This window comes from Corvus brachyrhynchos, unplaced genomic scaffold, assembly GCF_000691975.1.
Source record: "Corvus brachyrhynchos isolate BGI_N302 unplaced genomic scaffold, ASM69197v1 scaffold61, whole genome shotgun sequence".
Lineage (NCBI taxonomy): Eukaryota > Metazoa > Chordata > Aves > Passeriformes > Corvidae > Corvus > Corvus brachyrhynchos.
In genome coordinates this window covers 2,313,425-2,331,808 of record NW_008236478.1, presented here as the reverse complement: position 1 = coordinate 2,331,808, position 18,384 = coordinate 2,313,425, and the positions used below count along the sequence as shown (strand labels likewise).

The 18,384-nt window shown below is 40.1% G+C and overlaps 1 protein-coding gene across 4 annotated transcripts in view; it reads left to right on the top strand.

Moving 5' to 3' along the window:
* Positions 1–18,384, top strand: part of MARCH8 (membrane associated ring-CH-type finger 8) — an 86,595-nt gene that overhangs the window by 36,246 nt on the left and 31,965 nt on the right. Inside the window, exon 1 of one of the 4 annotated variants that reach the window (XM_017725955.1) lies at positions 3,036–3,191. The exons of the other annotated variants lie outside the window; for them this stretch is intronic. Within the exon in view, the coding sequence (XP_017581444.1) occupies positions 3,180–3,191 (12 nt within the window). The 5' untranslated portion in view covers positions 3,036–3,179. Of the gene's footprint in view, positions 1–3,035; positions 3,192–18,384 lie in introns of those variants that run through there. 4 annotated transcript variants of the gene reach the window in all.

The following is an 18,384-nucleotide window of genomic DNA, read 5'->3' as shown; positions in this document are numbered from 1 at the left end:
TTTTTTTTTTTTTCTTAAATCCCTATGAAGCACCCTTGTTAGATGGTAGATAGGCTTTCATTCTCTCATTATATTTCAAATTGAATATGCAGTGGAGAGGATGGTCTGAGAAATGGTCTGCAATAATAAAATGTGTTAATTACTGTCATGCTCATCTGTTTATGTTCTGGTTTGCTTCTCCCAGAAACTTACACATAACACCTGGTGTCACGGGGGTAGTACCATGGGCCACGTGAATACATAGTTCTGCTGAGAGTTCACTGGTGTAATGCTGGTGCACAACATAATTACACCGTATTTCTCTTCCAGCTTGTTGTGTTTGCATAATTCTTTGTAATGGTAGTAATACACTTATTGAATTTAGAAACCAACCCTCATAACCTTTCACCCAGCCTCCTGAAGTACTAAGAGGAAGAGGGTAAATATCCAAAGGGCTGTGTGAAATTTTTAACTGAGCTTAGATAACGTGCTTCCCTTTATAGAAGCCTTAGAAATGTGTATTTATAGCATGTTTTTCTCCCTCCCCTCCAGCAATTCATTTCCATTAGCCTCAGAGTTAAAACCTTTGGAAAAAAAATTCTCAGAATTCAACACTATCTTCCAGATATGAAAGAAAACATCTGGGTAGTGAATCCACAGCAGCCCAAGTTCAGCTAAGACAGAAGTTTTGTTTGCTAACAAGGTGTAGTCCTTTTGGCTTCCTCTGCAGAGACAGAAGCTCTCTCTATAAAGTAGTTCTGCATCTGTCATGCTCAGCCTCATAGCTTACCTGGCGTACAAGGCTGGATTTATGCAGAGCCCCAGCTTTCTCACTGTAGGAAGCCCTGCTAATTCTCTGGAACCTTGTTGGTTTTAAAGTCATAATGGAGCAGCCTGAAGGAAGACATTAAGGCCCCAGTTCTTAAATGTTACAATACTTTGCCTCCTTGAGGTTTGTTTATCTGTAGGATATTGGTAAGTGAAGTGCTTCCACAGCCTTTGTTGTAGAGCTGATAATGCTTGTGTGGATATGATTTTGCATTGGAGTTTTTAAAAGGAGTGTTCTGTGTGTGGGGGAGGGAGAAACAGTGAGTTACTGAGTGCACAGGATATGGGACCAGCTGTGTTGGATGAAACAAAAGGTCTGTAGCTCAGGGTGTTGTCCTTGACCTTGAGTGAGGGAGAATATGAGAAACAAAGTGTGTTCAGAGTGAACCTTGCCACCAGATTTGTACCATGTCACTTTGTGGTAAAACTGAATTTTGAATAGGGTGCAGTCATCTGAAAACTTCAGTTTAAAAGTGGATGTGGCAAGAACTGATGAGGGTGAAAAGATGGAGTTGGTCTGTAAAAAAAAAAAAAAAGTGCAGTTGATGGGAAGGGAAATCCTCTCCTCTGCCTTGTGGTGTGTGTATCACATTCCTGAGGTCAGAGAGTATCACAGCAAAAACATGCCAATAAATGTGACTATCTGGATAATGCCATCTGGAGAGACCTATGTTTGATAAGTTTATAAGCTTTGATCCATGCAGGAGGACCACCTTTAACAGAGGTAAAAGAGGAGTCCTTCCAAAGTAACAGCCAGTCATGACTGAGCTTTAGATGACTCTAATATCTTGAATATCCCTTTCTGTTCAATCTCTCTGTTACCTTCACCTTTTATCTCTCATCTGCTGTATACATTGGAGGTAGAAAGTGGAAACTATCTCTTTAGTTTTGATGTGACCTGAGAAATGTGATTTCAGAGCTGTCTAGAGAATTAAGTCCAAACTGGAGCCATGGTTCAGAATTTAGGAGCTTCATGAACTCTCACTGTAAATTATAGAATCATTTAGGCTGGAAAAGACCTCAGTATCATTGAGTCTAGTCATTAACCTAACACTGCCAAGTCTACCACTAAAACACGGCTCTAAACACTACATCTATGTCTTTTAAATACCTCCAGGAATGGTGACTCAATCACTTCCCTGGGTAGCCTGCTCCAACACTTAACAACCTTTTCAGTGAAGAAATTTTTCCAAAGAGCCAATCTAAACCTCTTCTGGTGCAATTTGAAGCCATTTCCTATGGCCCGAACTCTTGTTGCTTGGGAGACTGACAAGCCACATTTCCTTTACAGGAAACTACTTTTGAGAGCCTTGTCACTTGTGTTTGGACAGCAGTGTCACTTGAATTGCAGTGGATGACTGATACAGAGATGCCAAATAACTTGATGTTTATCTAACAACGAAATCAAAGCAAAACAATTCTGAGAAATAGACCCAAACCTACAAGTAACATCTGCCTATTGCAGTAATCGCGTTTGCGAATAAATTACCTGCAAATTACTCTTCTGTTTGTTCACTCTTTGCAAGAATACCTGATTTTTGTAGTTGGCTTGAAAAATTTTACTGACACAGCAAAAGGTGTTGCTTAAGAGAATAAGCGGGTGAGTTTATCCCCCATATTAATCCACCCAACAAGTTCTCCTGAAAAATATTTTTTTCTGTAAACTGTCAACTGAACTCGCCAGCTGCAGTAAGCATTTTTTCCCCCACTTTCTTCGTACAGTATTATTTTCTGGTCTGTCACATTCTTTTGCTGTCTTCACTGTTCATCCTTACACAGCTTTTCTTCCCTCACAGCCCTTAAGAATAAGAAAAATTAATTACTAAGCAACTGAATTTACAAGTGTTACGTTATCACAGAGATACGGTTCTGTGCTTACTATGCCTTCTTTGACTTCTAGCTACGTACATTTTCAATGAAGAAAAAAGAAAATTACCAGCTCTATTTGACTAATGAGGAAAGAAAATGGATCTGGAAGGGTCATCCTTCTTGCTCTTTGGACATTTGGAGAATTGTTATGCTTCATAGCACAAAAATTGCTAAGGATTGCTTTGGGGAAGCAGGGAGACATCAGCTGCTGCAAGGAATGGAGCATGTTCATAGGAGCTCTCATGCATTATTCATCACGAGCTCTTTTCACTGGAATCAGCTGGAGGAAGTAGTTAGTCTAGTTTGAGCTACACTAGTATTTATATTTAGGCAACTTAAACAAGCCCAGGCAAGTACTGCACCAACTCTTTCTATTCATCTGCGGCCAAATGTAGGGCAGACTGCAGTTCTACTTGCACCCCTGTCTCTTTAAGCTGGAGAACAGGAGTCATGCAACCAGGAAAAGCTGCACTGAGGATACACACGTGCATTCATGCTGGAAAATGAAGCTTCAGGTAGGAGAATGTCTTGTTGGCAGAGGGATGCTGTTGAGCCTTGCGATATGTATGTGTGTCAGGGCAGCCTGTCAAGGGAGGCTGCTGGACAGGCTCCTCGTTAGAGTGCTACCTGAATGATCCCTTTTAGTGTCATACTTTGTTCAGTTATGATTATGAAGATGCATCTTTTTCTTTTACCATGGTTCTTTCATTCTTGATGACATTTTTCTAAAGGTGCTGGGGTTTAAAAACAGGGAGACAACTTGCTGGTTTTTGGAAATTTTTGAGGGGTTTTTTTTAAGGTGGCTTTTTTATTTTATTAGTTATTAGCACTTCTGTTTGGGGGGAAGGTAACCATAAGAGATTCTGTTAAAACACGGCTGATGTGATAAGCCTTAAGCTCCAGTTGTGTCCTTTCAGAGGGTCTGCATTTGAATGGCTGCAATATTTCTACTTTTTTTAATTTGCTGAATAAAGGTGCTTGTAAAGAGGAGCTTCTGTTCTCAAAGCATATCTGTATTTTTTGACTTTACCAGTTGCTCTAAAAGAAATTTATAGTCTGTCTCTGCAAGCTTTGTATGTTTAAATTATCAGGGCTCTAGCAGTACTGTTAATTCAGTTTTAGACAAAGAAGGGGATTTTGTAAGACCTTACAGAACAATAACACAGGGTCTTTGTTCTGTTCTGTGAACATGATTTGCTGTGTGATATGTGGGTTTGTGCATATGTGTGAGAAGGAGGTACACAAACAGAATCTCATTTGGCAAGAATGTTCAAATGTTATTTGCTTTCTTTGTCTGAAGTGTGTTCGTGTGTACGTGTGCTGCTTCTGGCTGCAAACTGTTCTGTGCGGGTGTGCATCCTGCCTGTTGGGGATCTGCTTGAGCTTTGGGGAGGATGGCATTTATCTATGTTTGTTTGTTTATTTATTTTAGTGGGCTGATAAAACTCGACAGTGCAAAGATCAAGAGTCCTTGCTAGACAACCAGGACAAAATGGTGCTTTGCTGTGCAGATGAGTTGTTCCCTTTTCAAAAAGATTGCTTGCAGTCCAGCCCAGGATTTAGTAAATAAGCATTGCTGGTGGAAGCAAAAATTGTCAGCTTTATGTGAAATCCTCGAGGAGATTAATGGTCACGTGGTTTTTGGTGGAGCTTAGATGTGTGCTGTCTGCCAGTATGTTGTCTTCCAAGATGACTCGATCACCTAAATAAAATTTGCATGTACACAAGAATATGTTATTTAGTGACGTTTCTTTTTTGCTTTTTAACAATTGGGAATGACAAGATTTTGTCTCACACATTATCAGTCTGTGGCTTTGGTGGAGAGCGCATGAATACTTTTGGTGGTCCTAAATAACTTGAAATGTTGACTCAAAAACTTTAAAAGCTTGTTTTGACTTTATATGTGAAAGTTCTTCAAATTTATGTGCTGTGCATACATTGAGAATTGCTCTGCTACTTGAATTTTGCAGATGCTTCAGTATTTGCCATGAGATAGAGAGGTGGCAGTCTAATATTCTCTTACAACTGAATGTATGGCCTCTCAATGTGTAAAATCCTTGTTTCATGGAAGCTTGCTAGCAGAATTCTTTATCTGATTTTATTAGACTTAAGAGGTCCTGTGCATTCAGTTAATTGACTAAAGTCAGTGGAGATGTATTTGTGATTAAAGTGACTTAAACTTTAAGATTTTTTTAACAATGAAGTGTATTTTACTGCTCTGCTGCTCAGTTACACCTAGAGTCCAGAGTTGTGTTATCTAGTCATCAGGGTATGGGGAAGGAAGTGTTATTTCTGCACTTGCTTGTTTAATATATTGATAATTTAAAATTAACTTTTCTAAAAGTGTCTCCATGTTGTTCTTTTTCAACTAGCCACGTTCACATTTTGTCTGTACTTAGTCTCCACCCTGCCACCCACTCAGCTGATTTTATGAATTCTTTTTTATGATCAAATACTATTTAATGCTATCACTGTATCACAAAGCCACAATTACATTTACAAAAGCATTGTTTGCGTAGAGGGGACTCAAACGTGTTCACCCTGTCTTAAACCAGTTTGGGCCCAGATAAAAGTGGCATATTTCATGTGTCATATGAAAGTGCTTGGGCTTATGCCCATGCTTCAGAAATTCCTCAAAATCTTCAAGAAGCTGAAGCATGAGAGACCTGGATGGACTACGATCATAAAATCATATGGATGGACTGTTGATCATAAAATCTCAGTCTTGGAAAGAGAATTTTTATTCTCATTTTTACAATTTTAAAAAATTCAGACATTGTTACAATGATGATAAACTTTCACATGTCTGGGAAATGTTCTGGATTAAAGTATCTTCAAAAGTTGCCAAAAATTTGCTCCATCAGCTGAGAGTGGGAAAAACATTTTGACTGAACAGAACACTTCAGGCATTACTTACAGATACAGGAAGATGAGAGATTGTACTGAACATAAAAAAAAAAAAAAGGTAATGAATTAGGAAGAAAAGGGCAGAAATAAATTTTTTTTATTTTTCTGTAGATCACTGTGAAGAGCTGGAATCAAACCAGAAGAGGAAACATACTCTCTATTCAGGCTGTGGCAAGCAGCAGGGCTGAGATTTATTTGATAAAACTCCTTACCAGTTTCATCTCCTATCTCAGTGTGTCTTTGTAATGGGATATAAAGGCTTCTGATGGCAGAATCAGAAATACAGTTAAACTATTCCCTATTTAGCAGCAGCAAGAAATGTCACAAACTGAAGTGAAGAGTATGCTTATACTGGTTTTAAAGCAGCAAATGGAAGAGGAGTTATTAGTCAGTTCTGTGATATAAAAGCAGCCTCATATTGTAATAGTATTTAAATTACTGTGATGTCCTTGGTAAAAGTAGTAGATACCAGGGAAGACTCCCTCTTTTGCCAGCAGCGGGGAAGGACAGTGATTGCCTTCCTCCCATGGATGTGGCTGGGAGAAGAAACAGTGGTGGGGCTGGAGATCTCTGCACCTGGGTTTGGTGGAGGAGAGCAAACGGATGCCATCATCTCCTTGTGCTTCAGCCTCAACACTGTAATGGATTTGACCACTTCATCGTGGGCAGGTCTTGGCCCCTGGTGACAAGGGAGGGTCTGTAAGAGGAGGGACAGATATGGTTTCCCCCCACCACACCTCCCCAGACTTCTGCATCTTGTTGTCCAACAGGCACAGGATGCTCTGATGTCTGAGCAGAAGCAACTGAAATACCGTTGTCCATTTCTTCCCTCCTGGGAATGACTGCAGGATGGGAAGGAATACAAAGCTTCCAGTAGGGCCATGACCATATGTAAGATTTGGTGGAGACAGAGGGATAGCAGGCAACCATGTGCATCTCCATGGATTCACTGCAACTCGAGTGAGTCAGGACATGACTGTCAGTACAGACAAGCCCAGTCCAAAAGCTGAATGAGCACATCAGTGCAGACATGTGCCAAGCTGCAGCTGCTTCTCTCTGGGCAAGTCTTGGGCAAAGGGCTGAGTGATGTGCTATCTTGGCACAGCTCAGGTTTGGTCTGGTTTATTTGTGCATTCATATTAAAATAACAGCAGGTGAACAGACTGGAGGTAAAGTAGCATTTTGATGTTTTGCATACAATAAATGATAGTCATTGCAGTTTTGCTCTGGAGCTATTTGGTCGTGTATTTGCCCTTCAGCAATGTTTAGAGAACAATCCTGAAGTGAGACGATTGCAGACGCACACAACATCCGAGCTTAAAGCTAACAGAAAGGCATTTCAACACCATTTGTAAATGTTGGCATACAGATGCTTATGACCTTGGACTGAGATATAAAACCATGAATACAAATAGGCCAGTTAAATCTCTCCAAGTCAGACCACCTCTGCACTGGACTCTGCAGAGATTTAGCCACTGTGCCTTTCCTGTGCTTCTGGAGGAGTTTGTGTGAAGCTAGTGAAGGCTGGCAGCTTGAAAGCACTGAGAAAATGGAGGTCAGGAAGGATCCGACAGCAACAATAGCAGACTGGGATTTGGGGAATTCGGTTTTGTTTTGTCATCTTTGTAGTGTCATCCTAGGATACTTTGCATCTCTGCACTATAGGTATTTGAGGCACTAGTGGCATTTCTTTTTTCCAGCTCGCTTCCTGTCATGTACTGTTGTTTTTTGATTTGCTTATTTTTTACTAAGATCTAAATTCAGTTTTTGGAGAGAATCACCTCTTGTACAGGAGTAGAAAATAATGTTTTCTTGAACTCTTCAGCACTAAATGCATATCTCATGAATGCTGATTAATCCAGGGAACTGACTCAAAGACCCAAAGAGCCCTTACGCTTATGATAACAGGAGTGCTGAAGCTGTCAACAAAGTTAAGACCATAGCTAGAATTGAGAACAAAAGAACTGCTGTACCAGGCTGGACTGAAGCACTGTGGCAGTGTGCAACAGGAGGTGTTTAGGGAGTAGTGAAAAAAGAGTCATGTAATTATGTGATATCTCAAATGTAGGCATATCATCACCCATATAATGGTGCCTCCCCAATATACTGGAAGATGGAGCAAATTGATAAAGCTTTTGTGATGAGTGGTTTGACAGAGAATTGTCTCTGTCACATGCAGCACGACCACAAATGTTGTAGCTACCCATTTGTACCTTCTGTATTTTTTAATAATGCTTTGCATGCCGTATGGACTCCTTCACTGTGAGTTATGTCAAAGGACTACAAAGGTTTTGGAAGAGCAGGATTCCTGTCAGCTGCAGTAGAAATGAGTCAGCCTCAATGGGGAAACCCTGCCCCTGCATGACAATCTTAGAAGAGCATCTGGAGAAGGGCAAAAATAGGCAATTGTCAATAGACAGTTCAGTCCGACCTATAAAGCAGAGCTAAACTTTGGTAAGTTACTATTGCATTGAGTTACTGAGAAAAACAAGACACATATTAAAAAAAAAGAAGAAACTTTTTCTGTATGATCTTTAACATTCATAAATCTGTAAAGAACAGACAATATTTCAGATTAGGTTATTCTTCCCACCTCATTTTTGATGTCTTTTTGTGACTTGCTCTCCTTGCCTTTCATGCCTCTACTTGATGTGTTTTCGACCTTGGGATTTAATTTTTGTTAAATTTTGTTTCATCTGGATATGTTGTTTTCACTTACAGTTTCTTTCCACTTGTTGCTAAAGTTACTCGTTTCTTTCTTACTGTTGGATTTCCTAAAAATACTCTTCTATAATGTGTCTTGTAATCCATATTTCTTTGTTAGCAATGTCCCTTTTCCATGCAGCGCTACAGGTTGGGGGAGGAGTGGCTTGAGAGCTGTTTCACAGAAAAGGATTGGGGGTGCTGGTTGACAGCCAGATGAATGTGAGCCAACAGTGGGTCTAGATGGCCAAGAAGGCCGTTGGCATCTTGGCCTGTATCAAGAATAGTGCGGCCAGCAGGACCAGGGCAGTGATCGTCCCCCTGTACGCAGCACTGGTGAGGCCACACCTCAAGTACTGCCTTCAGTCCTGGGCCACTCACTTCAGAAAGGGCACTGAGGTGCTGGAGTGTGTCCAGAGAAGGGCAACAAGGCTCGTGAAATGTCTAGAAAACTTGTCTTACAGGAATGGCTGAGGCAGCTGGTTTTGTTTAATCTCAAGATGAGGCTTGGGGGGACCTCATTGCCCTCTACAACTGCCTGAAGGGAGGTTGCAGTGAGGTGAGGACTGGTCTTTTCTCCTCTGCCTACAGAGAGGACAAGAGGAAATGACCTAAAGCTGAGATGGGAGATTGAGATTAAATATTAGAAAAAAAATTCTTCACTCTTAAGGTGGTCAGACATTGGAATAGGTTGCCCAGGGATGTGGTGGAGTCAGCACCCCTGGAGCTGTTTAAGAAGCACCTGGATCTGGTGCTGGGTGATGTGCTTTGGTGGTTTAGGGGTTACAGTGGTTGTGCTGGGTGGATGGCTGGACTTAAATGATTTAAAGGTCTCTTCCAGCCTTGATGATTCTCAGATTCTATGATCTGCCTGCTCTACTTGAATGAAAGACAAGGGCAATGATTGGGAGCTTTCCTGGTGCTACTTTATGATCTTGACTGAAAGCTCACCAAGTAACTGCTAAATGCTTTTTAGTGCTGCTAAATGTATTTGCTTGATGGCTGTTATAAAGCGTGTGGGAACCTTCTGTGGCTCAGACTGAGATGATAAAGAACAAGCAGTCAAACAATCAATGCCTCTGCCAGTCATCTCAGAAACTACACTTTAGCAGGTCAGATTGGCTAAAGAAAAGTAGGTCTCTGAAGATCTGTGTTGTAAAGTTCCATTGCTTCTCTCAGGAGCAAAACCTGTGAGGTTCATGTCATCTTTTACTCTCACTGAAGTGATTTAGTTTTTCACAAGAGAGTTCCACAGTGGGCTTGAAGGAGGTAACAGTTCTTTCTCTCTGCCAGTATCACTTCACAGGCTCTGTAAAGTCTGACTGGGTGCTGCCCTTCTTGAAATGAATTAAAATACCCTTGCCCTGAACTTCATCTCCTGCTTGGCAGGAATTTTTCATTCCTTTGAGTGCTTTCTTCATGAGCCTAGCTGTGACGAAATCCGAACAGCTCAACTCAAGCCTTTCATCTTACAGCTGGACAAAGCATATCCACCAGTGCTGTTTCTTCCAAGTTGTCTTATTTTGATGTTATCTGTAAACACCAGAAGGGTACTGTAAAGCTGTTCAGAAGTGCTTAAAAACATAGGATGTAGTCCAAAGAGATTATTGGCTTGGAGAAGGTGAGGTTATGTAGAAGAATACTGCAAGAAGGTGATTTTCCCATTTCTTCACTTAAGCAGTTCAGGGCTGAAAGACTACTTGGATTATTTCCCCAACACACACCCTTACCTCTTGTCTCATCCATTTTTTTTTTCTATTTTGCCTTTTGGCAAAGGACACAATGACTTCAGCCTGTTGGCTAGGTGATAACATCAGACAGTCTTGCCTCTCTGAATGGCAGCCTTATTTGGTGGAAAAAAAACCACCTTAAATTTCAGTCCCAGTAAAGAAAAAGAAAGTAACAAAAAACCAAACCAACCCCAAACCACTAAAACCCCAACAAAACCATAAAAAAATCCAGAAAAGAAACCAAATCATCATCCTCACCCCTTCACCAAAAAAAAACCCAAAACAACTAAAACACACTGTTAGTTCTTTCCGAGATATAACACGTTCAAAAGCAAAATCTAAGTAGTGGTACTGAAGCAATGAGTATGTTAAAAAAAATGGTAATTTTGTGATCTCTGCATTGACCATTCACATGCATTTGTCCTTCATGTAACTGAAAGAAAAGTTATTAAGATAAAGGTTCCTTGTTTCTTTTAATCTTACTCAACAAAATTTTTTAAGTAATGGTTGAAACGTGTATTTTTTAAGGTTTGCTTCCTCTGTTGCAGTTACCAGGCAGTGCTGCTGACTTGTTTTTATCATGTATTTTGGTGTACTCAGCTTCTGTGACTGAGGATGCATGCTTTTGTCTTACAAATTTTAAGCTAATTTCATAATTTTGAAACTTGAGTAATGGGGGTTTTTTTGTGTATCAGAGCTCACTGAAATTAAATTGTCATTGTTTAAAAAGTGGTGAACAGTTTGGATTATGTGTACTAGAGCCAGTAATGCTTCAAGTGGCAATTTGGTGACAAACAAGCACATTTCTAGACAGTCCTTAAACTAGGTCCTGGCAAAGACTTTGGAGATGCATTATTATTATTATTATTATTATTATTATTATTATGGGAATCTGAAACTCTTCAGTGGTAGAATTTGGCTGTTCAAAAGAGAGGGAGTAGCAGGAGACTGTTGGGAGAAGGAAGAAATATCTTTAAAATGTTCTTCCAGAGATTGGTTTCTGCACCTTCTGTTGGGCAGCTGAGTTGCTGCTAACATGGCTTTTTGTGTTTCTCTTGTCTGGGGATCTTTTTTTCCCTTTTTCTAATTTAATGTCAAGTTCCCAGCTTAGCCCAGTGTAACAGGAAGCAATCTCAAAACCAGTCAATTTAAGCTTCCTTATGATGACTGTGATGGTTGGTTGGTCTCCATATTGAGGCATTCTGTGGTTACTCCAAACTGTTACTTCTTTCTCTTGATATTAAGTTAATAGTTTAACAGTTTTTACTATTCCATCTGGTTTCTGTTAACTACTGATTTTGTTGTTGTTACTTGTCTTCAGTTTCTCTCTTGCTGTCTAATGGAAAATCAGTGTTTTATGACTCACTGGGGTACTTATTTTGTCTCAATTGACAGTCAGTGGTTAATATTAGGATGTTGAAATGTAACAACACTCTTCCCCAAGGAAGTATTTGTCTGTCTCAAAGGGGTCAGATTAGTTTGAAGAACCAAATGTAATACCTTAGGCTATTTGAGGCACCAGCTCTACTTTCAAATCCAGGCTGGGCCATCATGGTTAGAGTAATAATCCCTGTGTTTTCTGTCTGCATTGTTCAGGAACTCTGCTTCTGCTATTTTACTTTTTTTTAATACTTCCCTCTCCCGTAATTGTGGCCCTGCACCCACTCTGGTCTTTGTGAGAGTACTGACTGCATGTTGTTCTCCCTAAAAATATCCCTTGTTTCAAGTGAAATTAGTCTCCTGACTTCTGTTGTCTTCTCATTTCCCAGGTTACAATTACGGGTCAGAGTAGGAGTTGACTTAGTGATCATCCCTGCTGCAGTCTGGTATAGTTATTACAGCTGGACAGAAGCTCTTATATTAAGAGACATGAGCTTAGCTGCAGGCAGCATCCCTGAAACAGCTTTGTGTACAAAGCTTGGGAGCTGCTGCTTTCTAAAGGACAGTGGTTTATAACTGTCCCTGTTGTTTTTCATCAACCTTAAAGTGATGAACTTTGGTGACAAGTTGTTATGACAATACCTCATGATTGCCATATCAGTTTTTCAACTGAAGGCATTGTCACAATCAAAAGACATTTTCTCCATTTTTTTTCTTAATGGCTGCAAGGGTAGGAGAGCTATAAGCCTAAGCTGTACTTTGAAGGCTTATGATTTACCAAAATACCTGTATTTAAATTGCAAACACACTGTAGACAGGCAAAATAAAAAAAAAAAAAAACTCTGTCCATAAAGCTTATTTTGATTGGCAAACTTTCACTGGCTGTGCAAGGCAGGGAGTTTTGTGTTGGTATTTTGCACCATGGTTTTCATGACATACCTGTGGCATTTCAACAAATTACAACCCTATCAAAGCTCTTAATTAGGCACTGGGCATTTTCTTTTCTGCCAAAAATGCTTCATTAAATGTAAAGAGGAGTTGAGGAGTGGTGCCAGGACCAAGCCAATTTCTCAGTAAGGTTGCCTTAACCTACACAGTGTGGTTTAAAAGTAAGAGGATATCACTCCTAATAAGCTGTAAGCAGCAGTGTTATAGATAATGAGAAATGTAGCTCATTACAAGAAGCCATTTCTATAAACCTTTCTTCTGTTTCCCTCAGCTATACTGGAGCAAAGCCCTTTTAGAGGTGAGATTGAGACTATCTCCTGGTTACCTGGCATAAAGTCACGAGCTGTCCTGTGGAGAGGAACAGGCATAGGGCAATATATGTGATAATTCAAGAAAGGTAGTCTTTTTAAGAAACAAACAGAACAGAGGCCAAATTCATATTGAAAAATCAAGCTAGGTAAATGCAGTGATAATCTACCCAAATGCAGATTTTTATCTCGTATTTCAGTCTTTTGATCAAGAAACTGTGTACTCTACAAAATCTTAATAATATTATGGCAGATGACAACTGGAAGAAACTTAGTGGTGGGAGCTGAAGTTCTTCTGTGAAAGGATTTCTGAGATGTAGCAGTTGTAGGATGGATGTTTTAACAGTCTCATTTCTGCAGCCCATTATCTCAAAGTCGAATAAAGTACAACAGGGACAAGAATATTCCTTGGGTGGGTACAGTTGGAAAGGAACTCTGCATTCTCCTTTGCTGTCTGATAATCTTCCCCTAGCCCATGAAAAAGCTTGTGAATCAGGCTCTTCAGTCTAGTTTTTCTTGATGCTTTAAACCATTAATGGTTTCTGCAAATTGTTGTTAGAAGACCTACATTTTTCATCCCAAATTCAAAAAAGAAATGTAAGAGACATCCTGTCATTAAAAAAACAAAGCAAACAAAAAAAATTTGGGCTAGAGGAGGATTATTTATTTTGTTTTTATGTTCCTCAGTTGTATTGCAGATTCTATTGCTTATTACTTGCTCTATCCTCCTTTCCCTTTTTTGCTCTTCTGCTTTTTATTTAAAAGAGTTTTCACTTTGCCATGCCATGCCATGTATTAGCTGCTTTTGATTTGCGGACGCACAAGTAGAAGCCTTCTCACATGTCTGACTCCAGGGAAGATGTTGACATCCTTTTCGCTGAAAGGAAAAGAAGGGTGAATACAGATACATCTGAGATGAAAACAGAGCATCTGCAATAGCAAGAAGTGTGAATTTAACAAGAAGGAAACATGAGCTCCTGATCAGCAGTGGGAAGAGAATCTGCTCATTGTAACACGAGCGTTTTTGCAAGTTGTCTTCTTCTTTACCGTTTATAGATATGAACCACTTTTACCTGTCAGCGCTTTTCAGAGGTGATCTCTGACTCTGTCCCATTCTTTTCAGCTGAGCTTTGGGAAGGTTTGGTGTCCAAGGCCATAAAGGTCTGACTACAGAAAGTGCACCTCCTAGTTCCTCAGCCCTTGCTCAGCCTAACCTTTCTTCTTTGTTGTTGTCTGTGGTACGAATGAAGTCAACTACCTTCTCATTAAAATTGAGGTGACACTTGAAGGATTTCAAGTCACTTTTGAGAGTGTTTCTATGACTTAATTTACTGTAGCCCTTGATTTGACCCCGTCTAGTGCAGATTCTTTCTATTAAATGAAAACAAAATGTAGTTTGTCAGGTTTTTGTTTTAATATATATGTATATATATCTATATATGCATTCTAATGCATTTGACATAAATACGCCTGGTAGTCTTTTTACTCCAGTAAAACCTTCAGTTTTTATGCCGGTATCCATTCCTCTTAGTGCCTTGTGTTGATTGCTGTAGTCATCTTTAAATTTTCTTGCATTGGATTTTAAGATTTCTGATTCAATTCTAGCCTTTTGCCATGTGTTGTATTGCTTAGCAGTACACAGCCTTGCTCCTGAATTATCTTCTTTCTTGAAAGCATCAATTGATTTTGGCACAGTATTCTGATTTTTAATTACATCCAGACAGAATGTTCCAGTCATTCTAGGACCTCCAGTATTTGTAACGTTTGTATAGTGGGATTAACCCCATATCTTTCAGGGAATAAAGCCATCATATCTATAATTATTTTTTAGAAGGGTATGTTAAACTGGAAGCCAAATCTAATACTCCACCTTTGAGGAGTGTTAGTTGGCAGAGAAATAGAATCCTTCTGGATTTAAAAATTATTGCAGTCCTTTTTTCTAAAGCTTACAGGAACTCCCCTTTGTACCTGGGATTAGATTTTATGCAGATTTCTATCCATTCTAGATTCTTGATATGGAAGTCACCCTCCTTTGTATAACATCCCAAATTCCATTTCTTGCGTTGAATTTAAATATATTTCCAAGTTATTGCAGTGGTGGGGAAGGATACAGAAAAAGATAATATAGACACCAGCAGAAAGACAGGAGAAAAGGGCTGGTTCATATGGGAAGAGCAGTATCTTAAGAAGAATCAAGGGTGATAAAAGGCACAAGGAGACAGAAAGTGCAGGTGTAATGCGAGTTAAGATGGTGCTGGGGACAGTGGTGGTGGCTGAAGGTGCACTTGATGTGGTCACTGGTTCATTTCCTGTTCTCCTCACTGTATCTCTGCTGCTGAAGCAATGCTTACTTATAAGCAATGTTTATGTGTGGGCTTTGCTGGTTTCACCCTGTCACTTTGGGAAGCAGCTCCTGTTTTTTAATATCCATAAGTCTTTAGTCTCGCACCAAAACATGTCCCTCCTGAAATGTAATTCTCTGTACTTCAGTTACACTGCTATGTTCCAGTTATGCCCATGTGCTTGGGAGCACAGGCAGCAGGGTTTCTGAGTGTGCCAAAGGCTGGAAAAACTTAAATATCCAAGCACCTAGAGGAAGCCTAACTCTTTTGGAAGTGCCTGTAGATTCCTTATGCTGTGGGGCCTCACTTGCAACACAAAAAACCCCAACACCACAAAACAAACTGAAAAAATCCCCAAAATAAAACAAATTAGGTATCTTTGAACATTTATCAGTTGTTTGCATCACCCTCAGTTTGCTTGCCCCCACGTACAGGAATGAGGACCTTGTGGAGCACCTTCTGCACGCTCATGGACCACATGCTTAGAGAGTTAGAGGTCATTATGCAGCCAGGGAAGTGCAATGACAATTTGAGATGAAATTTACAAGTGGTGGGGACAAATAGAAAAGTTTCAGGGGCAAAGTGAGATTGGTAGAGTGACATACATCATTCGGACTTGAAGGAAGCAGTTACTAAGAAGTAGTCAGCATTTTGGCAGGTGGTGGGCTCTGGGAGGCAGCTCTTAAAGCAGATCTCAAAGTCTGATACTCCCTGTGAAAATCAATGCCCTGACAAGATCCAGCTTGGAGATTCACATTCTACAACCAAGAAGAATGGAAGGGAGAGCTCTTGTCTCGCTCATGTTCTCCTTGCTTTGGCGTGGCTTTGCTGCACAGGAAACTCGTCCTCTGCAAACCACACACACAGTTTGGCCATGTGCCTGTAACAGGACACGGCTGCTGGCTGTGACACGGCGCAACACCGCGTACAACAGTAGTACAAACGGGTGAATTTCAATCAGGGCAGCATAATTTCCTTGTGCCTCAGGTTTCTTGTCTGCCGAGTAACTGCCAGGTTTGCCTACTTCAGGATACTGATATCAAACTCCAGGCGTGTGTTTTGCAAGAGGCTGTAAATTGCAAACTGGCCTCATCGTGTCTCTGTTACAGGTATCATCTTGTTCTTATTTTAAGCTGCTGTCTAGTGCTGTTCAACACTGAACGAGTGCAGTATTTCCTCTGGAGAGGGAATATGGTTTTGGAGGAAAGGTGCTGTATAAGAACGCACGTGCACTGTGCACCAAAGTTTCAATCCTGTAGTACAGCCTAATTTGTGGTGATAATGTGGGTGTTACCTAAATACTTTAATGTACTAAGAGAGCTTCTTCCGATTTTACATCCTCTTTTTGATGTCATTCATTCTGTCACTTTGGGTACTAGCAGCAGATAGTGTTAAGGAACTTCTCAAGCAAAATATTCATTTTTCTGAGCATCTGCATAGAAAATTGGCCACTTGTCCCTTCGAATTTTTGCTTTTGTTATTTACCTCTCTGTTATGCTACTTTGTTCTTAGCTGCAGAATAAGGCTGCCTATTTCACTACTTTGAGATTCTAAAGTTTGGAGTTCTAAGTGACTGGAAGAGGTTTGTCCCAGCTAGTTTTCAGCGGAGACAAGATGTTTTCTTCACTTCCACACATTAAACAAGGGAAGCCTACAGGGAGTGTGTCTAAAGACTCCAAGACTTTTTCCAGAGCTGATATTTAAATATCCCTATCTCCCTGTTTGGAGGATTATTAAAAATTGAACTGTAAAGGTAATAGGAAACTGTCATAACTGCTGGGTGAACGGTTATCTTTTGATCAGTTGTAAATGCTTACTCTTTACAAGCACTCATCCTTCCTGCATTTTCCTTTGGGTTGATTCCCATTGTCCATGACGCTTGTTTTGTTGCAGGAATCCCTGCTCACCAGTCTCAGGTCTTGCCTGATCTAAGGAATTATTTCATCTCACCTATGAATTTCCTCCTGGATGCCTGTGAAAACACAGTGACATTTGTGACTTTCTCAAAGCACAGCGCATCTGTGTAAGGAATGGTGAAAGGGAAACAGAGTTAAAATGCAAAAGATGTCTAAATGTATCTAACCCATAGCTTTTCCTTGCAAATTCACATCTATCTCACTCATGTTTGGTAACTGTCTGTATTGAAACACAAAACTGTGAATTTTAAATATGGGGGAGTCTGAATGTGGGCCACAGTGTTCTGGTTTGAGTCTTCGTGCATTTAAGTCTCTGTATTTCAGAGCACAGTCCAGTTGTTCGTGCAGGTTCCATCCTTATCCCATGGGACTGTCTGATCAGTCCCACTGCCTGCACTTGCAAGATGCAGCTCAGCAGCATCTAATCCTTCCCCCTGCACTCCCACCTTTTCCCAGAGTGCGTGTTGTGCCAAATCATCTGTTTTATCTTTTAGACAATGCTTTGCATTTTTTTTTTTTTCCTTGCTGGCTGCCTTCTGAAGGGCCCCTTTAAAATCCAAGGGAGAATTTTGACTTTTTGTAATGTTCAGATAAACAATATTGCTTGCTTGGGATTTGGCTTTTAAGAAAAATGGATTTCCAAAGCAGTAGTTACTTTTCTTCAATCACCAGAAGATATTTCAGCAGTCGTTTCAAATGAAGTATGGTACTTACGTTTAGGGGTAGTTTTATTTTTTGTATTTTCACAACTAAGAGGAGTCAGAAATAGGTTTGGGGCAGGGGGTGTGTGGACTGAGAAGCTTCAGTTTCAGATCAGAAACTTTTTTGTAAAAGGATCAGTAAGCACGTGGTCGGTGGGATGCTCTAGGTGAAAAAGCTTGCAAACTGAGGATCCTGTCCCCTAAGGGAATCGTCTCTGCTGGATTCTAGTACCAGTGGTGAAGCTGCTCTTTCGTTGCTTTAGCTTTTCACTCAATTACAGGTGTAAAGCCTAAGAGAAAAAAGCCTCCCTTACAGTTCTGACTATATATGTTTGCAGCAGGCATATGAAAATGCTTTTAATTATTTAGTGGTTCTTTGTGGTGTCTTAGAAATTACTTCAAAAAATACAAAATTATGCATTTTAATAATATGTATTATTTTGTAAACCAGCTGCAGATCTCACAGATAGCCAGTGTGATTTCTGCAGATAATGAATGTGTAGAGCAGTGAGCATAGAAAAGATGGAAACTGAGCTTTTAAAATCTAGCTTCGATGGCGGTCAATTTAAAGGCAATTAAACAAAAGTCAAATTGTACAAGTTAATACACTTTTCCTGAAAACTTTGATGCAATTTCCTGTGACAAAAAAAAAGGCCTCACTCAAAGCTTTAGATAAATAAAGAGCAGGAGATTTAATGTGAATATGAGACTTATTTATAACCCTTTCCCCTTGGGAAATAAACTTTACAAAATGCTGTGTCAGCGCAGGAATG